The sequence below is a fragment of the Salmo trutta genome, chromosome 25 (assembly GCF_901001165.1).
Source record: "Salmo trutta chromosome 25, fSalTru1.1, whole genome shotgun sequence".
NCBI classification, from domain to species: Eukaryota; Metazoa; Chordata; class Actinopteri; order Salmoniformes; family Salmonidae; genus Salmo; species Salmo trutta.
Window position 1 is genome coordinate 28,308,537 of NC_042981.1, and position 24,687 is coordinate 28,333,223.

The 24,687-nt window shown below is 43.1% G+C and overlaps 1 protein-coding gene across 3 annotated transcripts in view; it reads left to right on the plus strand.

The window, feature by feature from the left end:
- Positions 1–23,185, plus strand: part of LOC115162332 (G patch domain-containing protein 2-like) — a 33,438-nt gene extending 10,253 nt beyond the window's left edge. For 2 of the 3 annotated variants that reach the window (XM_029713531.1, XM_029713530.1), the window contains exons 4-9: positions 2,294–2,458; positions 2,744–2,823; positions 2,949–3,044; positions 3,142–3,233; positions 14,315–14,403; positions 19,453–23,185. In XM_029713531.1, coding sequence (XP_029569391.1) covers positions 2,294–2,458; positions 2,744–2,823; positions 2,949–3,044; positions 3,142–3,233; positions 14,315–14,403; positions 19,453–19,622 — 692 coding nt within the window. In that variant the 3' untranslated portion in view covers positions 19,623–23,185. The remainder of the gene's footprint in view (positions 1–2,293; positions 2,459–2,743; positions 2,824–2,948; positions 3,045–3,141; positions 3,234–14,314; positions 14,404–19,452) is intronic. The other variant, XR_003869519.1, reaches the window with a different exon arrangement.
- The last annotated feature ends 1,502 nt before the right edge of the window (positions 23,186–24,687 follow it).

Here is a 24,687-nt window from a genome sequence, read left to right on the forward strand (position 1 = left end):
GTTTAGTTTGATATGTTGATTATTATACTGAACAAAAATATAAACGCAACATGTAAAAGTGTTGGTTTCATGAGCTGAAACAAAAAAATCCCAGAAATGTTCCATATGCACAAAAAGCGTATTTCTCTCCAATTTTGTGCACAAATTTGTTTACATCCTTGTTAGTGAGCATGTGTCCTTTGCCAAGATAATTCATCCACTTGACAGGTGTGGCATATCAAGAAGCTGATTAAACTGCATTGTCATTACACAGGTGCACCTTCTGCTGGGGACAATAAAGGCCACTCTAAAATGTGCAGTTTTGTCACAACACAATACCACAGATGTCTCGAGCTTTGAGGGAGCGTGCAATTGGCATGCTGACTGCAGGAATGTCCACCAGAGCTGTTGCCAGAGAATTGAATATTAATTTATCTACCGTAAGCCTACGTCGTTTTAAATATTTTTGGCAGTACGCCCAACCGTCCTCACAACCGCAGACTAAGTGTAACCACTCCAGCCCAGGACCTCCACATCTGGCTTCTTCACCTGCAGGATTGTCTGAGACCAGCCACCCGGACAGCTGATGAAACTGTGGGTTTGCACAACTGGAGAATTTCTGCACAAACTGTCAGAAACCATCCCAGGGAAGCTCATCTGCGTGTTCGTCCTCCTCACCGGGGTCTTGACCTGACTGCAGTTTGGCGTCGTAACCGACCAGTGGGCCAACACTCACCTTCGATGGCCACTGGCATGGTGGAGAAGTGTGCTCTCTGCGGATTAATCCCGGTTTCAACTGTACCGGGCAGATGTGTCGTGTGGGTGAGCATTTTGCTGATGTCAACATTGTGAACAGAGTGCCCGTAGTGGTGGTGGGGTTATTGTATGGGCAGGCATAAGCTACGGCCAACGAACACAATTGTGTTTTATCTATGTCAATTTGGATGCACAGAGATACCGTGATGAGATCCTGAGGCCCATTGTCGTGCCATTCATCCGCCGCCATCACCTCATGTTTCAGCAAGGATCTGTACACTATTCCTGGAAGCTGAAAATGTCCCAGTTCTTCCATGGCCTGCATACTCACCAGACATGTCACCCATTGAGCATTTTTGGCATACTCTGGATTGACATGTACGACAGCTTGTTCCAGTTCCCGCCAATATCTAGCAACTTCGCACAGCCATTGAAGAGGAGTGGGACAACATTCCACAGGCCACAATTAACAGCCTGATCAACTCTATGAGAAGGAGATGTGTCGCACTGCATGAGACAAATGGTACACACACTAGATACTGACTGGTTCTTTTTAAAAGGTATCTGTATTCCCAGTCATGTGAAATCAATAGATTAGGGCCTAATGAATTTATTTCAATTGTATGTTTTCCTTATATAACTCAGTAAAATCTTCGAAATTGTTGCATGTTGCATTCATATTTTTGTTCAGAGTATTTGCGCACAAATGTGTTTCCACCGCCATTTCCCGCATAATACATTTTACAGACACAAAAATATCCCACCATGTCAAAGGAACAAATTCTGTCAGCATTTATAAAATTACACCAAAACTTCCTGTTTCCATCACAGCTATCGTGATTTTGTTGTATACGGTATGACTTTCCTCGCATACAAACTGTGGATGAAAATGTGGTTTGTGTCATTTACATATGTATATGCAAATTAAATAAGATGGCAAAGATAATAATAATGGTTCAAAATGAAAACAAAAAGCATGTAATAAGCCTTTTAATTCTAGCATTACCTGAATGTTCAAAGGATGGAGCTATGCCTGTGCTCTTTGTAAGTGTAACAGAATGCTAAGACTAGACAGAAAGAGGTTCTGATACAATAGGCTGGTTGCCGGGCACCCAGGCGGCTCTAATAAGGCGTTGTCATGTCGTGTTAATGAGCGCTGAAGCCTCTGCTAATCTCATTAGCCGTGGTGGGGCGAGGCGGCCCCTGATTTAACAGTTGTCACTACACCTTGACTGTGAGAGGCATGCGCCCCGCTGACTGACAGGTCTGTGGAGAGAGCAGTGTCTGGGGACCAGGGTGGTCTGCTGTGGTGGTGGAGAGGCTGTCAACAAATAGAGAGAGGATTGATGCAGGCCAAGTAGGAAAGATGCCCTCATGCAGTCAGTACTTCATTCCATGGTTAATTGTACAGCACTAAATTATAAATTGGTGCAGCCCATCCGTGAAAATACTTTTGTATCATTGTTTAAATGTCATGCAGAATCATATTGAGCAGTTATGGAATTGCCCAATGTATACATTGTGACTAACAGTGTTGAATTTCCTGCCTGTGCTGTAGGTGATGATGAGCAGAGTGATTGGTTCTTTGAGGGGGAGTGTGGAGCAGGGGGGATGGGCATTCCCAGCCTGCTGCCCAGCTGGGATCCAGATACTCCTCCTGTCCTCGAAGTACCAGACCCAGCTCCACCCACCTTCCTACAGCCTGCACGGCCCACTCAGAGAGGTGATCAAAATACTATACATAAAAATAAATATTTTATCTTTCTTATCTAGGCAAGTCAGTTAAGAACACATTTTTAATTACAATGACGGCCTACCCCAGCCAAACCCGGACGACGCTGGGCCAATTGGCGCCACCCTATGGGACTGTAGTGACGTTTCTTGCGCTGAGATGCAGTGCCTTAGACCGCTATGCCACTCGGGAGCCCATTTACATTGTGAAATAACAGAAAACAACAGAAATGTCACTCCAGTTCTGATTGGGTAACAGTGTGGTTTCGTGTTGCAGGTTACCATGCCCGTCTGAACCGGTTGCCTGGCGTGGCTGCCCGCTGCATCAGGAAAGGCCGGAGGAGGCTTCCCAGCAAGGTTAGGGCAGAGTGGCACACTAGAAACACATTCCTTGACAAACATTAATGGATACCAGGCTTTTAATGCATGTATTTAACAAGTTATGTGATATGTTCTAAAATACCACATTTGATGTGTTGCAGGACAACAATATGTCAGTGTCTATGGAGAGAATGAAGCATTTCTCTCAGGACCCCTATCAATGGCTGCCTTCCATTGGAAAAAGAGACCGGAGCCAGGTATATGTGTTGAATTATTGAATAAGACATTTCAGCTTTCTAGCCCTATTTTTGATGCGTCTGGGTGAACTCGTAACATCTTCGAAATGTGTTCCAGTTCAACCCTCTGTGTCCATTACCTGTTTATCCCATTGACATGGTGCCAGACAGCTCCCATCGGAGATGCTCCTCTTCCATCTGCAAAACCAGGTAGGGGATGCACACAGCACTCATTATTGTTGGCATGGTTAAACTCCGCCTCTCCTGGGCCTATTGGAGCCATGCAGCCCATTCCATTCTGAAGCTCAATATATTGACAGCCATGGTTAACTCTTAAATGAACCAGTCGCTAAACACAAGTCGTGATTTAACCAATGCATGCTACATCAAAGTTTGTACCTCAGAGACACATGTTCAATATGTGCGAGGGTGAGAACATTGAGCTCCTGTCTCTGAGGAGTTGGTCAAAGTGTGACATTGTGACCTCCAGACTCGGGTGGGCATACAGATGACATCACATCAAGCAGCTGGGCTAACATGTTAAAGTTGTGCTTTGGTGCTATTGGCGTGGGCTTTCATGGTCTTTAGAGTGAATGAGAGGAGTGGTGTCATAGAAGGTCATGTTAGGATGAGGACATGGGTAAGGCTGTAGAAAGACTTGTGTGATATTAGCCACGTCCCCATCACAGCCTCCTGTGAGATTAGCTAGCACAGTCAGGTACTGTATTATGGGGTAAGCTTGACCTCTGGTCTATATAACAGACAACTCCTCACTGGGATATAAGACTCCGCTGAATAATAACTGATGTATTTTTCCAAGGTTGTCTTTCTCGAACATAGAATATATTCATGTAGAATCTTTGGTTTCCAGTGTTTCTGAAAACGCCCAAAAAATATAAATAATTGCAGAAGTTTAAAAGAGTTTTGCTCAAAGCCTCTAGCTCCAAGCCAGCCCCTATACTGCTGGATCTGCATGGCATGGGGATTGTTGAGCTGAACAGCCCTCAGTCTGAGACTCTTCCTTGCATTGTTTCCAGTTCCACAGTACCTATTTACAGAGCATTTTTTATTCTGTTTCAAGCCCTCTCTCCTGGGCTAGTTCAGAAAGCCCTCCACCATTTCTTGATGGGCAAAAACACGAATGCAATGAAAAGGCTAAACTTCTAAGATTTATTTTCTTAACTGGCTCTTTCTTCTCCACCTGAAAGGTTCCTTCAGATTCCAGTTTGAGGCATTGTGAATACTAATTTCTATCTATTAAAAAGCCCTCATATCCCTACCATGCTCTCATTTGAATGCCGTCTCAGGGGAAGCCTCTTAATTCCTTTATAGAGGGATTCAAGACCCTTCACTTCAAAAAGTATAAATCATACTCCCAAATGAACGAGGGAGATTGACGAGTGGTGCTTCAGATGTGTCCCGTCGGACGGCACAAGCCTGAATCCATCTCCCCAAGCAGCTCAAATCCATCCTCTAGTGACTGTCCAGACTTACCCTGGACAGTCACTGGAGGTCACCCCCCTCCACAGTCACACCCCTAAACAAGTCACCCAACACATACAGTGCCTTCAAATCAAATTTTATTGGTCACATCCACATATTTAGTTTCATGTTAATGTTATTGCAAGGGTATTGAAATGCTTGGGTTCCTAGCTCCAACAGTGCAGTAGTATCTAACAATACACAAATCTAAAAGTAAAAGAATGGAATTAAGAAATATATAAATATTAGGATGAGCAATGTCGGGTGGCATTGACTAAATACAGTATATATACACACACACACACACACACACACACACACACACACACACACACACACAGTTGAAGTCGGAAGTTTACATACACTTAGGTTGGAGTCATTAAAACTCGTTTTTCAAACCACTCCACCAATTTCTTGTTAACAAACTATAGTTTTGGCAAGTCGGTTAGGACATCTACTTTGTGCATGACAAGTAATTTTCCAACAATTGTTTACAGACAGATTATTTCACTGTATCACAATTCCAGAGGGTCAGAAGTTTACATACACTAAGTTGACTGTGCCTTTAAACAGCTTGGAAAATTCCAGAAAATGATGTCATGGCTTTAGAAGCTTCTGATAGGCTAATTGACATAATTTGAGTCTTGGAGGTGTACCTGTGGATGTATTTCAAGGCCGACCTTCAAACTCAGTGCTTCTTTGCTTGACATGATGGGAAAATCAAAAGAAATCAGCCAAGACCTCAGAAAAAAAATTGTAGACCTCCACAAGTCCGGTTCATCCTTGGGAACAATTTCCAAACGCCTGAAGGTACCACGTTCATCTGTACAAACAATAGAACGCAAGTATAAACACCATGGGACCAGGCAGCCGTCATACCGCTCAGGAAGGAGACGCGTTCTGTCTCCTAGAGATGAACGTACTTTGGTGCGAAAAGTGCAAATCAATCCCAGAACAGTAGCAAAGGACCTTGTGAAGATGCTGGAGGAAACCGTTACAAAAGTATCTATATCCACAGTAAAATGAGTCCTATATCGACATAACCTGAAAGGCCGGTCAGCAAGGAAGAAGCCACTGCTCCAAAACCGCCATAAAAAAGCCAGACTGCGGTTTGCAACTGCACATGGGGACAAAGATCATACTTTTTGAAGAAATGTCCTCTGGTCTGATGAAACAAAAACAGAACCGTTTGGCCATAATGACCATCGTTATGTTTGGAGGAAAAAGGGGGAGGCTTGCAAGCTGAAGAACACCATCCCAACTGTGAAGCACGGGGGTGGCAGCATCATGTTGTGGGGGTGCTTTGCTGCAGGGGGGGACTGGTACACTTCACATAGATGGCATCATGAGGAGAAAAATTATGTGGATATATTGAAGCAACATCTTAAGACATCAGTCAGGGAGTTAAAGCTTGGTCGCAAATGGGTCTTCCAAATGGACAATGACTCCAAGCATGCTTCCAAAGTTGTGGCAAAATGGCTTAAGGACAACAAAGTCAAGGTATTGGAGTGGCCATCACAAAACCCTGACCTCAATCCTATAGAACATTTGTGGGCAAAACTGAAAAAGCGTGTGCGAGCAAGCAGGCCTACAAACCTGACTCAGTTACACCAGCTCTGTCAGGAGGAATGGGCCAAAATTCACACAACTTATTGTGGGAAGCTTGTGGAAGGCTACCCAAAACGTTTGACTCAGGTTAAACAATTTAAAGGCAATGCTTCCAAATACTAATTGAGTGTATGTAAACTTCTGACCCACTGGGAATGTGATGAAAGAAATAAAAGCTGAAATAAATCATTCTCTCTACTATTATTCAGACATTTCACATTCTTAAAATAAAAAGTGGTGATCCTAAGACAGGGAATTGTTACTAGGATTAAATGTCAGGAATTGTGAAAAACTGAGTTTAAATGTATTTGGCTAAGGTGTATGTTAATTTCCGACTTCAACTGTATGAGATAAGTAAAGCAGTATGTAAACATTATTAAAGTGACTGACTAGTGTTCCATTTATTTAAAGTGGCCAGTGATTCCATGTCTATAAGGCAGCAGCCTCTAAGCTGCAGGGTTGAGTAGCCGGGTTGTACCCGGCTAGTGATGGCTATTTAACTGTCTGGTAACCTTGAGATTGAAAAACAGCTTCTATCTCTCAGCCCCAGTTTTGATGCACCTGTACTGACCTCTCCTTCTGGATGATAGCGGGGTGAACAGGCCCTGGCGGTTGATGTCCTTGATGATCTTTTTGGCCTTCCTGTGACATCGGGTGCTTTAGGTGTCCTGGAGGACAGGCAGTGTGCCCCCAGTAATGCATTGGGCAGACCGTACCACCGTCTGGAGAGCCCTGCGGTGGCGGGCGGTGCAGTTGCCGTACCAGTCGGTGATACAGCCTGACAGAATGCTCTCAATTGTGCATCTGTAAAAGTTTCAGAGGGCCTTAGGGGCCAAGCCAAATTTCTTCAGCCTCCTGAGGTTGTAGAGGCACTGTTGCACCTTCTTCACCATACTGTCTGTGTGGGTTGACCATTTCAGATTGTCAGTGATGTGTATGCTGAGGAACTTGAAGCTTTCCACCTTCTCCACGGTGGTCCCATCTATGTGGATAGGGGCGTGCTCCCTCTGCTGTTTCCCGAAGTCCACAATCAGCTCCTTCGTTTTGTTGACGTAGAGAGAGAGGTTATTTCCCTGGCCCCTCTCCGCCAGGGCCCTCACCTCCCCTGTAGGCTGTCTTGTCATTGTTGCCAATCAGGCCTACTACTGTTGTCGTCTGCAAACTTGATGATTGAGTTGGAGGCGTGCGTGGCCACACAGTCATGGGTGAACAGGGAGTACAGGAGGGGGCTGAGCACGCACCCTTGTGGGGCCCCTGTGTTGAGGATCAGCGAAGTGGAGGTGTTGTTTCCTACCACTACCTTGGGTTGGCCCGTCAGGAAGTCCAGGACCCAGTTGCACAGGGTGGGGTTCAGACCCAGGGGCCCGAGCTTAATGATGAGCTTTGAGGGTACTATGGTGTTGAAGGCTGAGCTATAGTCAATGAACAGGATTCTGACGTAGGCATTCCTCTTGTCCAGATGTTGCAATGGCGATTGCATCATCTGTGGATCTATTGGGGCAGTAAGCAAATTGAAGTGGCTCTAGGGTGTCAGGTAAGGTAGAGGTGATATGATCCTTAACTAGCCTCTCAAAGCACTTCATGACAGAAGTGAGTGCCATGGGGCATTTGTCATTTAGTTCAGTTACCTTTGCATTCGTGGGTACAGGAATAATTGTGGACATCTTGAAGCAAGTGGGGACAGCCGACTGGGATAGGGAAAGATTGAATATGTTCGTAAACACTCCAGCCAGCTTCAGAAAGTATTCACACCCCTTTACTTTTTCCATATTTGGTCAACGATCAACACAAAATACTCTGTTTAAGTGGATTTTTTTTTAAAACATTTATTACAAATGATAAGTGTTCACCTCTGAGACAAAATATAATAAGAATCACCTTTGGCAGCGATTACAGCTGTGAGTCTTTTTGGGTAAATCTAAGAGATTTGCACACCTGGGTTGTACAATATTTGCCAATTATTCTTTGAAAATTCTTGAAAGCTCATTGTTGATCATTGCTAGAAATCTATTTTCAAGTCTTGCCATAGGTGTTCAAGACGATTTTTATGTCAAAACGGTAACTTAACTAGGCCACTCAGGAACATTCACCGTCGTCTTGGCAAGCAACTCCAGTGTATATTTGGCCTTGTGTTTTAGGTCATTGTCCTGCTGAAAGGTGAATTCGTTGCCCACTGTCTGTTGGAAAGAAGACTGAACCCGGTTTTCCTCTTGGATTTTGCACGTGCTTAGCTGTATTCTGTTTCATTTTATTAAAAAAATTAAATATTCTCCCTAGTCCTTGCCGATGAGAAGCATACCCATAACATGATGCTGCACGACCATGCTTGAAAATACGAGTGGTACCCAGTGATGTATTATGTTGGATTTGCCCCAAACATAACACTTTGTATTCAGGAAAAAAAGTTTCTCAGACAATTTTTTTATATTATGAAGTAACTACAATGTTTTTGATTCATCCTCAGTTCTCATATCACAACCATTAAACTAACCGTTTTAAAATCACTATTCGCCTCATGGTGAAATCCCTGAGTGGTTTCCTTTCTCTCTGGCAACTGAGTTAGGAAGGACACCTGTATTTTTGTAGTGACTGGGTGTATTGATACACCATCCAAAGCCTAATTAATAACTTCATCATGCTCAAAGGGATATTCAATGTCTGCTTTTTTCCAAATCGGTGCCCTTCTTTCCAAGGCATTGAAAAACATCCCTCATCTTTTTGGTTGAATCTTTGCTTGAAATTCACTTCTCAATTGAGGGACCTCACAATTATCTGTATGTTGTAACGGTTTTGACTTGCAGTTATTGTTTGTAGGGGTGCCAGGTAGGTTGTGCCTACCAGAGAAAATATTGATTTCTCCTTTTTGTTTGGGAGGGAATGAGTCCTGTCTGGTCCGTCTGGTCCGTCAAGTCTACACCAATACAAAGGACTCATGTAAAAGTCAGTATGGACATACACTTTTCATAAACCCTTAAAACATTGGAAATAACAACAAAAAAAACGTATTTTGCATGGGTTGTATTACCAACATAAATGATCACACACATAATAATATAACAAACAATGAGCTCTGGTTCCTCAAGAAAAGTCCCGTACCTCGGGCCTCAAAGAGTCCAGCCCGGTAAAGGAGTTCAGTGAACTCAAGTGACTTTAGTCACGCAATGTTTGTCCGTTCATAAAAGTGTAGCGTAAACCCAGTCTCAATCATACAATCAAAATATCAAACTCTTTTGCCACACATCCATAAACAGTATCAAATCTCAGTAGTCTTCAACTACAACTGACCATAAATCACACTCAAACAAGTGAAATACCTTATGCAAAAAAAGTTGTCAGACAAACCAATCCGCAAACAGATCTCCAGCGGAGAAAGGCCACGACGAAACAGCGGAGACCAAATGAGATGTGTAGTCCAAACGAAGAAATGAGTGGATCTGATCCTGGTTAAACTTGAGACAAGGCTACAAAGCACACTTTTTAAATACAACAAAACAAACGGCGTAAAGAAGCTTCGGAACTGAGGGTTGAACACATCCTCATTCACACCACCATCCCAACCCCCTTTTGCACAGCTGATGCTAGCTATTTAATTGGGAATTACAGGGGAAGTGTCCTATTGGAAGGAGAAGTAGAGACGGTTCAGACAAATTCAGGGCCGTCACAATGTGTGGGGTACAGAGATGAGGTAGTTATTCAAAAATCATGGTAACCACTATTATTGAACTCAGAATGAGTCCATGCATCTTATTATGTGATTTGTTAAGCATATTTTTACTCCTGAACTTATTTAGGCATGCCATAATGAAGTGTTTGAATGCTTATTGACTGAAAACATTTAAGCTTTAAAATGTTTTAAATAGATGTATTTAAATATCATCAAACAATATTCCACTTTGACATTATGGGGCATTGTGTGTAGATCATTGACACAAAATCTAAATGTAATCCATTTTCAATTCAGGTTGTAAAACATCAAAATGTGGAAAAAGTAAAGGGGTGTAAATACTTTCTGAAGGCACTGTACATGACACACGCTTACTAGTGTATGTGCTAACGCACGCACTCACACATGCACTCACTTACATACATTTCATCAATATTCTTATATAGGGCATCAGCATGGTACTGACAGGGTGGGGATAATAGTGCTGTGTCTCTCTAACACAGAGCATCGATACTCAGATTCAGAAACTGTATTAAATAACACCTTGCTCATCGCAAAGTTTACACTTCGCATAATTGGCTTCACTATATTTTCATTTATTTTTGAGGAACTTATTCAAATGATCAATTCTTATCACTGAGCTCTCATGTATCTATGCCTTTTATTTATTTCAAAATACCCTTGTTTTGGTCTGTAAGGAAAGTATAAACATTCATCTTGTATCTTGCAGAGGTTGAAATAATACTGTGTAAATAAAACCTGTCATCTCCTTTTTTGGTAGAGTTGATGGCAATCATCAGGGATTTGATAGGAAGTGCTAAAGGCTGTATAGGACTCCATGTTATTTGTCCTAGTATGGCCATGTGAACGGGCACATTGAACAGTAGGATCTGGCTCTAACGTTCTGGGATGGTGGCCATGTGAACGGGCACAGTGAACAGTAGGATCTGGCTCTAACGTTCTGGGATGGTGGCCATGTGAACGGGCACAGTGAACAGTAGGATCTGGCTCTAACGTTCTGGGATGGTGGCCATGTGAATGGGCACAGTGAACAGGAGGATCTGGCTCTAACGTTCTGGGATGGTGGCCATGTGAACGGGCACAGTGAACAGTAGGATCTGGCTCTAACGTTCTGGGATGGTGGCCATGTGAACGGGCACAGTGAACAGGAGGATCTGGCTCTAACGTTCTGGGATGGTGGCCATGTGAACGGGCACAGTGAACAGTAGGATCTGGCTCTAACGTTCTGGGATGGTGGCCATGTGAACGGGCACAGTGAACAGTAGGATCTGGCTCTAACGTTCTGGGATGGTGGCCATGTGAACGGGCACAGTGAACAGTAGGATCTGGCTCTAACGTTCTGGGATGGTGGCCATGTGAACGGGCACAGTGAACAGTAGGATCTGGCTCTAACGTTCTGGGATGGTGGCCATGTGAACGGGCACAGTGAACAGTAGGATCTGGCTCTAACGTTCTGGGATGGTGGCCATGTGAACGGGCACAGTGAACAGGAGGATCTGGCTCTAACGTTCTGGGATGGTGGCCATGTGAACGGGCACAGTGAACAGTAGGATCTGGCTCTAACGTTCTGGGATGGTGGCCATGTGAACGGGCACAGTGAACAGTAGGATCTGGCTCTAACGTTCTGGGATGGTGGCCATTTGAACGGGCACAGTGAACAGGAGGATCTGGCTCTAACGTTCTGGGATGGTGGCCATGTGAACGGGCACAGTGAACAGTAGGATCTGGCTCTAACGTTCTGGGATGGTGGCCATGTGAACGGGCACAGTGAACAGTAGGATCTGGCTCTAACGTTCTGGGATGGTGGCCATGTGAACTGGCACAGTGAACAGTAGGATCTGGCTCTAACGTTCTGGGATGGTGGCCATGTTAAAATGCATAACTGCCTCCCACCTGAGCCGGCCGCACTTCGGTTATATCTATTGACTTTTTTAAATTTCTAAATGACATTTACGGCGCAAGGTAAATCATAGTCTTACGCCACTTCTCTCCCAGTTTTCATTTTAATTGTGAGATCTCGATGTCAGCAGTAAGTATATTGGTGTGAGTGGCCTATTGATTATTGATTTGGGGCTATTGATCGGCTTCCCAGGAGACTTTAATCCTTTCTGATTCATAAGAATACCTCTATTCATCTTGAGATCCTGTTCACACACTTGTTACCGCTGCTCCTCTTCTTTTGAGGTGTTCGTTTTAATTGATACATCTGCTTTTGGTTGTGGTTCCCTGAATTACAATTGACCTTGTGTCACTTTTGTTTTATTCTTTACCTAAGGGACCACGCTGCTTTTAAGAGTGTCTTTTTCGTTGTATGACCCATGTAAAATGTATCGCTCAGACATTTTCTTGAATGTCCTCGATGTGTCTTTGCGAGAATTTAGTTCTTGTTCGTCTTCTTTATTGGATATTGGGTTATTTTTCCATGGCTCGATACAGCTCTGCTATTCTTAGTTGGTGATCCCTAATTCAATGACTTTCCCTTCTTTCCATGGGACTCTTCTAGTTTACCGTTACATTACATTGAAATGTTAAACGTTCCCATGTACAAGGAAACATAACATTTCACCTGACTTTTTAGCTGCTCATTTTGTAATGTTGCCATATAAATCTCGCAGGAAGATCACTCACATGTATTGTGTGTTTTATCTGTCAAACTGCTTCTCTTAAACACATCTTAAACCCACTCTATTGCAAACCAATTTCCAAAATAGCTTTTTATTACACCTTTGAGTAAAATTGTAGCTGTGTTATCCCGCAGCGAGCTACTCAAACAGTTACAAACGATGCATAACAAGCCTGTTACCAGAGGCCTTTTGGTTCCATTTTTTTAAACGAGTTGTCCCGTTTAGCCTTCCCTAATGAGCCAGCTAATGGTATTCTAATATTTTATTAGCATGTGGCTGAGTGTCTCTGTGGGCTCCATGTGGCCCCTGAGTGGTCCCTGCTCCTCAGCCTGTAGTCTGGGCCTTGGAGGGGAGGGGCCAGACAGCCTTCCCTCCACAGGATCTCTCCCGCCAGGCTGCAGCCTGGGCCCCAGAGCACCTGCCCGATCAGGACTCTGTGTAATGAGGGGAGCGATGGAAGGATGGACTTCCATGCATAAAGACCAAATGCATCAGGGTATTACTTTTAATACCGCGGGCGTGCCTCGTGAAATAATGCGACGTTTAAGCACGGATCGATTTTGGAATTAAAAAGTTAGTTTGCAAAGATTTACTGTGGGGAGTTCAATGTCTGAGCTCTTTATCAGGGGCACAAATGGCTGGTTATGTGCTGTCCGACAGAGGTACGATTGAGGGATCGATAGGCGCGTGATTTACTAACTGGAGTACAGGTAATCAATAAGTATAAAAGTAAATGAAATATGCATTACTGGGATTTTATTAGAGTGGGGTAGCAGGGAGGGAATAACAGTCAAGCCATTTATTTTTATACCTATTGATTATACAACATAGAGACTTGGCTCAAAGCGTTCCACACACAGCTTTCTGCACCCTCTCCTGCACTGCCGCCATGTGATTAATGGGTGTTGAGGTCATGGATGGAACATGCAGGCTGTTAAAAGGCTGCCATGACAGGACCCTATCCTATCTCAGCACATGTTTGACCAGGGAGGTTTATGTAGCTGACTGCTCAGGATGAGACACCACGGTTAACAGGGGTCTGCTGTATTAAGGTCTTCCTTTGTTGTTTTGCACTGCAGAGATTTCTTCTTTTTACAGATGCGTCTTTACAGGTGCTTTCAACCAATAAACACTGTTGTCAAAGTGGATATAGTGTTGTGAAACGTGTGAGATGATACACCATTTCGTGGGCGATATCATGCACTGGCACTATATGAGCACACACACACACACACACACACACACACACACACACACACACACACACACACACACACACACTGAGTCAACTCATCACATTGCCTGCTCTTGGTAACGTCAGTCCCTCCCCCCCAGCCATGGCGGGGACCTTGACCTTAACTTTACATCCCAGTAATCAGGGCTAGGAGGGGCTGTGGGGGGCCCTCCCCGTTTGGAGGCTACTGACATATGACACAGGAGGTCCACAGCAGGGGTAATTTGTTTAACTGGACCCGGCAGCGACAGACGCACAACCCCATCACCACCTCCTTCCTCCGCTGATATTTTTTGTTAACGTTTCAACAAAACTCTGAACAAAATGGAACAAAATTCTGGTGATTCCCTCCAGTAAAGAAAAACAGTTTGTAGTATTTTTAACTCCTTTTGGGTCCAGGGTTGGATATTCCCTTGCAGCAGTATTCTAGAAACTTCTAACTGCTCATGGAAAAGCCATAGCAGAAAGGTTCAACACTCGTATTTTTCTTTTAGACTCAAACAGAAAAGATAAATGAATAATCATTTGAAACAACCAAAGTATTTTTATTTTATTTTGTCCTCACATTTCAGGATACAGATCCATAGAAATTGGAAAAGGATGGTGTTTGAATAATTTTGTCTGAGATTAATGTTACAGCTCTGTGTCTCTGACCTAGGCAGACTAACGTCCATCTGGGACTGCTGTGCACAGGGGACATCAAGAGGAGGAGGAAGACCACTGCTGTCTCTGTCACCACAACATCAGGTACCTGTCGCCATGACTACTGCACCTTTGACCTGTTTAACATTCACCTAACCTCTCATCGGGGCGCTTACTTTATTACACATCCTGCTGACAATACAATAACTAATCCCCAAGACCACTTTCAAGTTAATAACAGAGTATATGTCCTTTTTACAACAACAGACCAAAACATTGTGCTACTTGTACTACCCAACAAAAATGTACAATGCTTGTCACATTTATATTCATATAAATGTTTAGAATATATATTTTTTTACTTTTACTTTAGATTATCCTTTATAACCACCAATATAGGATGCATGTGAATCACATCCGTTAATATAGGAATATAGGATGCATGTGAATCACATCCGTTAATATAGGAATATAGGATGCATGTGAATCACATCCATTAATATAGGAATATAGGATGCATGTGAATCACATCCATTAATATTGGAATATAGGATGCATGTGAATCACATCCATTAATATAGGAATATAGGATGCATGTGAATCACATCCATTAATATAGGAATTTAGGATGCATGTGAATCACATCCATTAATATAGGAATATAGGATGCATGTGAATCACATCCATTAATATAGGAATATAGGATACATGTGAATTCTTGAGTTTCTTACAAATAGTGTCTCCAGTATTTGTGAGATAGCAACATACTTACTGTTTATTAGCTGAGGGAAGAGTTCAGTCTTGACTAGTGTGTGCTGTTTTGTTGGTAGAACAGGGCTCTGTGGGCCTCCTGTCTGTCCTCCCAGGTGGAAGTGGTCTGACTGAGTCTGAGGGAAGCGTGATGGGAAGCAGACCGTATTGGAGGTGGCACCCTGCAGCAGCCCCCTCGTCCGTTTGGGCTCGTAGAGCTGCCTTTTTTCATTAGACTGATGGCTCCGGGCCTGGCGTCTTTACCGGATTGAAATTTGAATTGGTTTGTCCACCTCTTCTCCAAAGTCCCCTCTTCCTGCTCCGCTCCTGCAGCCGCTGTTTGTCATTTAAATAACAAATGCCGGTGGTTTCCTGATTTAGTGAGGGGCGCTGGCCTTTGATGTATATTGATATTGCCGCACAGTGCACTGTACCGGGGTCCATCATTCATTTGGATAAAAGAGGTGGAATTTAAAACCAGCCAATGCTTTACTGGGATACAGATTGCATCCATTTATTGCACTGAGTGATGGAATGGCCAGCGACTCCGTCCTTCACCTCTCCAGCGCTCAGCCACTTCCCATAAAACTAAAAAAAGATTCAAAAAGATTCACCCCTGGCCCTTAAAGACCCCTCATATTCTCCATGTTATTCACCATGTAGAGGCAGGCATGGGGATCCCTCAACATCCCCCCAGGAGAGATATTCAGTTAACATCACATCCAGCTGCTGGAACTGAAACATGGGGTTTATGTTCAACAGAAGAAAATATTGTAAACATAAAAGCCAAATAAAACCACCAAAGGATACATTTCCCACTCAATATAAAGAAGTAGACTAGGTGCAAACAGGCAACTCGATCCGGAATGAAAAACGGATTGCTCATTTTCAATAAATATTAACACATTTTTTTAAACTCTTAATAGGCCTAATGAAAGTTATTAACATATTCACAACCTTTTTGAAGTTTAATGGTTAAATGTACAGTATTTTCCTCCTCTCCCCATGTCCCTGTACCAAGTTGTTTTTCCTGGTCCTGGAGTCTGATGTCCCCTTACCAGAGTGATTTATCATGCAGGGAATGGTCATCCAATGGCAGTTTCTGCCGCTCCTACCGCTCTGTATAAATCTTTACTTTGGAGCCCTGCTACAGTATTCCATGCCTCTACTTGGTCATATCACAGAAGCCAGGAGATACACATCGGCTCCAGCATGCATTTGCACTTTATTTGTTGAAATAGTAATAAGTATTCTCATTATAGCTGGAATGAACTATTCTTCATACACATTTATTTTCTTTCATAGTTTATCATTCAAATGCGGTTTTTTCCTTGAATTTGCAAGAATTCCTTTAGACATACATGTGTAGTTTGTCGGTCTTTTTTCCCCCAGTGTAGACGAGTTTGGGAAGTGAGTTTCTTGTATTGTGGTTGATTTTAAACTCTGTAATAAGTAGTGAACATGGCCTGTAGCTGGAGGTGTCTCCCAGGGTTCCTGAGGGTATTGCTGCGATGGTACCCAGCTGTTGCTGTGTCCTCCATCTTTACGCGTTTAGCATTTACCAGCTCAAGTGTTGAAGCTGTCTGTGAAAGAACTTATCAACCCAGGTATCTGTTTGTATAGGACGACCACTCCACTTGTCAGGCTCAAATTGGCCTCAATGTAGACTCTGTCCCTTTAAGCTGCATACTATGTTCAGATCTCAACCTCAATTCTAGATTTAAGAAAGCAGATCATTGCGGGGGAGATTTATTGACGTTTTACTACATACATTTTGAAAAGAACATTTAGAAAAGGTTTCAATGTACACTGTTCCAAGAAAGATACCTATGTTGGGCACGTTTCATTTGGTTAATCTACATTCAGAGTAAAAGAGAATTCATTGTATTCATTGGCAGGGATAAATCAGTAAGTATAAAGGTCCTGGTGGATTTTAATACCCTCTGCTTGTTTCACATGCCGACTAATTAATTTTAAAAATGTCCCCCTCCCCCACTGTATTGCACAGTGCCCTTCATTTGAAATGAGGGACGAGGGCTGATAATAAGCACTAACTCACACACTCATACAGTGCACTTTTTTAAAGAAGCTAGTACATGTATCCTGACTGTGTACGTCGCAGTTTGATTTGAAGTTTTATTGTTTTCTATCCATTTTACATCTGTGTAAATGATTGGTTTACTCAAACCATTTATTACATAATTTGCCGGCAACCAACATTTGTGTATATCGCCCTCCTTCAACCTTGGCAGCTGCTTGGCATGTAACTTAGCAACTTTACATTCTATCATGGGACCCAAGTGGATGCCCATGGTGGGTCCAACCCCCAACCTCCCTGTGTGGCGCCTACCTTCCTGCCTCTCCATCTCTGTGTCTCCTTGGTGGAGCCGGAGCAGGGCTGTTGTGTGACAGATCACCTGCGTCTGAGACCCTGCATGTTCCTGCCCGCCGGTCCGGCCCCCTCTCATTAATGCCCAGGTTGGTGCGACGGCCGTATGGCAGCACAAGACAAATAACGCCACCACTCAGCCATCACTTCTGCTGACAGAAATGCAGCCCAGCGCACTATTTCGCCCTCTACCGCTCCACTCTGCTCCCCTCAGTTACCCTGTCGTGTCCTTCAAAAACCCACCTGCCCCTGCCACTAGCACCGCTCCACCAAAGTTTCAGGGTGGAGTCGCTGGCTGCTGTGTGGGGGTGAATATGCATGAGTCCTCACAGTTTGGTTAAAAGTGTTTTGGTGGGGGACTTGATTTTCCTGTTGCTTCACATGTATCACAGAAAACAAAATGTGATCATATGGATGATTGTTTTCTTCATTGAGCTGCCGTCCTTTACTGGTTCTTCTATGTTCAGTTCTGCATTACAGGACCACACTGCACTATTACAGAGTAGCTGGTTTGATCAGTCAGGTGCTCGTAGTGTTTAAGTGTTCCAGCCCTCTTCTGAGGGATTTGATTTGAATGTCCTCCTGTGGTCCAGTGAAATGGATGGAGCCTGGAGTGTATGGGAGAAACGCACAAAGGCTAATGATTAAAGGCCCATTCAGTGCTGTTCATTTAACTGTGGGAATCAGCAGACCCATTACTGTCAATGTGTAATTAGCTGATTAATAAACAGGGGAGGGGAGGGAATGGCTCCAGGAAGTGCTGTAATGATTATTTTTGAACAGCCTCACATGAGAGGTTGTTAAGATGCCAAGATGGTTCCGTTCACTCCACCCATTATTGCACAAAACAAATGCATGTAATTCTCACATTGACTCAAAATCTTTCCTTTGTATCATTTTTATTGACCACCACAGTATCTCAGTTGAATGTGTCATATTAGATGTTGTTATCTAGGTAACATATTTCACAGTGTATATTTCAGGGGGACTGAGACATTTATTCATGGTAGTCACTGATTTGTTTTTATTAATGAAACAATACTGAAAAAAAAATATTGATGAAATATCACTACTGATAAAAGTTACAATTTAAATACTATTCTATTCCACATTATCAATCTTTCAGTGGATACACTGTCATCTGTTCCCAAGGCATTATCAAGTAAGAAAAAAAAAAACGGAATTTGTATTCATAACTTTGACCGTGTTTAACCTGAGATGTCCAAGTGTTTGGGCTCAACCACAGCAACAGTTAGTCATCATTCCCTCCAGAAATATTAATCAATTATCTAGCCCGCCGGATCAGTTTGGGGAAGAAGTCATCTGGAAAGAGGCACAAGCAGATATAATGGGAAAGAGCAAAAGCACATGCCAGTGAATGCTGTAATGCCTAATCCTTTGAGACAACCCAGAGCCACAATGTCACTTCTAGTTCCTGTGTCCTCTGCTCCTACTCTGCCTCACAAAAAGTCTGTGTGACTGCCACTAACTTCTGGAGAGGCCAACACAGATTGATCTATTAACGGGAAGTAGGAAAGGAGAGCAGATATTAGAAAGTGCAATTGTTTTAGAGTTCTTTTTACCTCAGTGTAAATTGCCCCGAGAAGTGTTTCAGATATTTCCCCTCCCTCCAACTCTTTGAGCGTATTGAGACAGAATGGCTAAAAAAGTGAGGAGGATGAAGATGGTGTGAATGAAGTTGTTTTGAGTCAAGATTTTCAGTAAAATGGTACTACATAACAGCTACACAATGTCTCACTGAAGTAGATCATGTTCAAAGGGAGAGTTTTAGCCATAGGAGAATCAGATTGCCCTTCTAACAACCGTGGCCACTAGGCATATGAGGCCAAATAGGATTGAGATCGCTTGAACAATACATAATTAACTATTAGGCCATATGATAACTGTAGATTTATAGTGATCATGCATTCATGTAGATAAAATGAAGAACCGTCCTTGAGTTCTAAAATCAAAAGACAAGTTAACATTTATTTGTGTGTCCTTCTACTCTGCAGCATGCATCCCCTTCCATAAAGATGACCTGGGAGAGGACACCTCCACCTCCTCCACCTCTCTGAGCATGGAGTCTGCAGGCCCTGGGCCCTCCACGTCTGACAAGCAGGACTTCATCAAGCCTGGGACTTTATTCAGACCTAGCCCCCAGAGGGAGCAGGAGCAGGACTGAGGGGGAGAGAGAGCGAGAGAGAGGGAGAGCACGCCATTGCTCTCTGAATCAGCATTGTGCTGCTGGATCAAGTCTTTCCATCTAGCATTTAAAGGGTGAATAATGTTAATGCAATCAAGCCCAGTTAATCACTCCGTAGCCTGCCATTTCCTTGAAGAGCCTCCTCGTCTTGCTACTCCAGACTGCAGCACCAGCCAGGCACCTCCTCCTGTCTCTACAATACACAGTCTCCAGGCCACCTGCCCATTACTCAGGCCCAACAATTATGTCTTCTTTGAGATGCCTGGCATTTGTCAGCAGGGACACTGAAATGATGGTCAGGGAGGGTTGAGTGGTTGGGGGTCTGCTCTGCTGAAAGCCTGGGAGAAGTGGGACCAACAGGTCTGCTCTGCAGCGTATGTAGCAGCTGACAGATAGGAGAGCATCAGAATGTTCTGCTACCTCATGCTGGTACAAGGTTCAGAGAGGTGACCACTGAGCGAGAGCGGCACAAAGAACAGGTCTCCTATTAGCATGGATTTGAAAAGCTACACTGGCTACAACGTCTCTCATTAGCACAACAGAGAGGGGCTGTGGCTGCGCTCCTCGGAGGGGCCTCTTTGTTCTCTTCAGCTCACCTTCTTTATTCAAATTTCATAACACTTTCAAGTTCAAGGCAAGTCGCACAATCCGTTTTCAAAACCCCGTTTTTTTTGTGGAAAGCGGTTGTTTTGTGACTGACTGGGCTACTGTTGAGAGTGTTGAAAGTCAGGTGGAGAGGGATAGGAGAGGAGGGTAAATAACAGTAATCTCCACCGTGTTTTAAGTGGCACACAAAGAGGAACCCTGGTGTCTCTAGCTAGCTGTGAGGCTGGGCTGTGACTGTCTGTCCTGACATTACCTGGCATTCCCTGGCCGCCCGCCCGCAGCAGATAAATGGGCAGTGCCAGGGGCACAGAGAGATCAGTGTGGTAGCATCATGACAGCATACACTCACCATCCAGTACAGGGCTCAGGAGTCCCTGCATTAGAGAGCAGAGGGTTTACTCTTGGATGCCAGCGAGATCAGTGATAATTAATAACTGTAAGAGAATGAGAGGACAGCTTTCCCTACTGACACTCCGCTCCCTCAGTGGTTTTATATCACACGGCCCAGTCACATGAGGCCAGTCACACTTACTCTAACCAACATTGTGCAAGCTCTGTAGAGATGAGACAAGGTAGTTAGTTATGTGGAACAATTTATTTTTATGCAAAGGAATCAAGTGATACATTGATTTATCAGTGGTATGATTTAGGAAACCGAGGGGTGTTTCGTCACAGAGGACCCGCTCTTTATTAACTATATTCGGCTAGATAACTATGTCACTAATGCAGTGTGATTATAATCTTGGATCATTTTCATTGGTCATTGTGCACAGTAAATACATAGCTATTTTTCAAAGCTTTAGAAACAATATTTAATAAATATTAGGTGCAGATAACACTTCTGTGGAATAGTCACAGTTTTATAAATTAGTGTGATATATAGATCTGCAGTGATCCTTTTGAGAAGGCTTTATGTGATCATGTCGGCGCTAGGTGACGTTTTATAAATTCTGTGTGTGTATACTCATCTAAATGGATCCCTCTCCCTCTCCCAAGACATCCTGCTACAGAAATCTGTCAGTCTGCAGACAGACAGGAATAACCTCCACCCTCAGACCGCCAGCTCCATCTTGAAGAGAACACATCAGTGGGTACCTGAACACGAGAGAGGCTACTCAGCTTCTCAAGGAACCACAGCACTGTTGGATAAGAAAACATGCTAATGTTAAAGGATATTGTGAGTCAGAGCTTTTGCTAGATCGGCTCTGTTTTAACAAGTGCTTGGTCTTTCCTGGAGAGGTCCCTTTCCCTAATGCCTTATCCGTCAGTCTGTGTTTTGGTGCCAAAGGAATTGACAGATAGGAAGGAATGTTCAGATCAAGTTTCGTCAGTTGCAGGGGGAATGCCTTACCTGGCTTCCTCCATAGTAATTCGTGTTCACCATGATGTGATGCCTCAGCCAGCCCCCCTCCAAAATGAATTTCCAATGGCCATGCAGACAGGAAGTGGGGAGAGAGAGCGTTACGTGCACCCAGTCAATTGCCCTGTTACAGTTAAGGAATCCAGCGGGCTGGTACCACTCATATTTCATCCTGGGTAAAGATTACCTGTCAGGCCCACGGGAGATGTATTGATCTGTTTTCCTTTTTCCGGCAGCAATCACCTGACAAAGGCACCTAGGAGGCGAGTGAATGAGTGATGCCCAGTCCGTCTCCTCCAGTGGGAGGCTTCCAGGCCGTGTCCACTGAACAGGGGATGGGACGGGATGGGGGGATGAGGAGAGATAATGTAGTCATAAACTCTGCATGAACCTACTCTGAACAAGCAGGGAAGGCTCATTCCTCCATCCCTGTAGGTCAGAGGTCATTTGTGAACTTGCTGTTTAGGCCGCTTTTTTATTTTAATACTTTTTTTGTTATGAATTGTATTTGTAGATGGTTGATGGCAGAAACACAGATACAGCATGTGTTGACTGCGAACACATCTGTGGTATCTGGTTACCTCAGTTCAGTCCCTGCTGACAAATGTAGATGTTGTGGGTCACAATGGTTGCTCTGGTGAAATAACCTCTGTCAATGACATCAGTGATCCAGTCAGTCAATAGGAAGTGTTCTATTCAGAGGTGATCTGTTGAAGATGAGAAAACAACTGTATATTTTGTTTCTGTATGTCTGGGCACTCTTATCCATAAGTTCCAAGCACTCTGTTCACAGGATCTCCTGAGTTAGTGATGATGGTACTGCACTATCAAGGGTCAATACAATTGTACATTATCCGTCCTGTATTTCTTGGCCGCTTGAATAGACTGATGTTTTTTTGCATGGATTGTCAGAATGTTGATATACTCTGTGAAACCTTAAACATAAACATAGTGTTCATTACATTGCACTCATATTGTATGCTATAAAATAGGAAAGGTCCATCCATAGATATAGATATGCATTTATTATGGCATCTTCATGACTTCTATGCTAAGTGCTAGATATACCGTGATAGACAGAATGACGAAACTGTCTTGATTATATTTGTAGTTTTATTACAAGGATTTTAAACTATTGTCGTAGGCAGCTATCCCATATGACAAATAGCACTAATGGCATCTTATCTTGTAAGCTGTTATGTTTATATTTGCGTAATTGCTTTGCAAATGATCTAAGGAGGATTATTTTTATTCTGTCCTTAGAAAGCCTGCACTGTGTGTTTGTCGTTCTGTTGATGTCAGAAATACATTACAGTATTTATGTAGTTGCTAGATAAACCTAATATAGTATACAGTATTTATGCCCAACTTTCCATACCATGATTCATTTAATGTTAAATTAACATTAGGAAAGTTAAACAAATTAGTACATTATGAATCATTAATCATATACCCATGTGTATTTTTATCACTGTGTGTCTTCAATACTCAATGTCCATGCCTTTCAAAGGAATTTATCCCAAAGGATGTAACTGAGTGTGTTCAATACATGCATTTTAATGTTTGGGATCTGGGATGTCGTCTCTGGGAATTCATTTTCACCTGAAGCAAAATGACTCACTTGGTTCTGAAAAACATATTTGGACACTTTTCTGTCCTTATTATTGATCTCTGACATGTTTGTCACAACAGGAAACACTAACTATTTGTAAACCCCCCAGTCTGCCCATCGCTCTAGTCACTGTTAATTGAAGAGTGGCTACTAGATTGCTGTGACAGAGGAAATACTCTATAGGATTGTTGTGGAGCTTATCGATACTGTAGGTCCCCTGCTGTTAGTTAATCTTGTCTGGATGGTGAAGGAGTCGCAGCAGCCACTTTGCCATGTGTTGAGAGTCGAGCAATTCTCTCTGCTGCTCACCAGTGGTCCAGTGTTACAAATCACATCATCAGCTGTCTGAGCACCCACAGCCACCTCTTCTCCAGCAGATTCATGGCCAAATGGAGGAAAAATCAATGGTTTCCTCTCCTGCTCTGTCATGTTGAGGAGTTTGATGTTTTCCCCATCCTGCTTTCTCCTCCCAGCTCTCGGAGTGAAAGTAGTGTTTGAACACACCGACAGTGACTAAGGAGATTCTCTCCGTTCTCCCAACCCAGCTAACAATTCTAGGGAGAGAGAACGTTTTTGTAGTCTTACCCGTAATGTTTCCCTAATGTTTGAGTGTTCAGTGTTCCATTAGTGGAACATTCTATCTATGTTATCACAAATCTTCTGAGAGCCTTTTAAGCATGTTTTGGTGTTTAAAGATAGGAAAACATTTGCTTAATGTCAAGCTGAACTTATCTAGAATGTGGTTACAATGTTCTCAAAATATTCAACATAAATGTTCAAAACACAATTCATGAGAAAGTTGCAAGAACCTTCCTGTGTTCAGTTTTCTGTGGGTTAGGAGAATATTCCATCAACGATGCATCAAACACACACAAAACATGGTTGCCATGTTCTCAGAATGTAAAATATTAATGTTCTAGATGATATTAATGGTTGATATTAATGTTTCATGGGAACGTTCCAAGAACATTTGTGTATCAGTTTTCAGGGCGTCACCTGATGGTCCCAAAGAAACTTTGTGCTCACACACAAAGTGCTTTTAACATAGTGTTTTCAATGTACATATTTGGCCTAATTTTACTATTCTCTCATCATTGATTTAATAATTTACTTATTTAAAAAAAAATGTAAGGGCTTTCTGTATAGTTGGTGGGGCATGTTAACCTGTTTTAATGATACTTCTGATTCACAATGGTCAAAAATACATTTTGAGTGTACTTTTAACAGAGCTGAGATTTACTTCAAAGTGCATGCACCCTATTGCTTACACCTATCAAGTTATTTCAGATCAACACAAGTGCTGATGGAGGTGGATTAGGGTTTCTGCTGGACAGGGCCTAACTATCCTGGGCCAATAAGCACATGGCCTAGAGATATCCCTTATTGGCACAGTGGTTACGGTGTTGCTCTATTGGTGTTGGTGGCCTGGGTTAGAGACCCGCTAGAGAAATCACCCTACTCACATT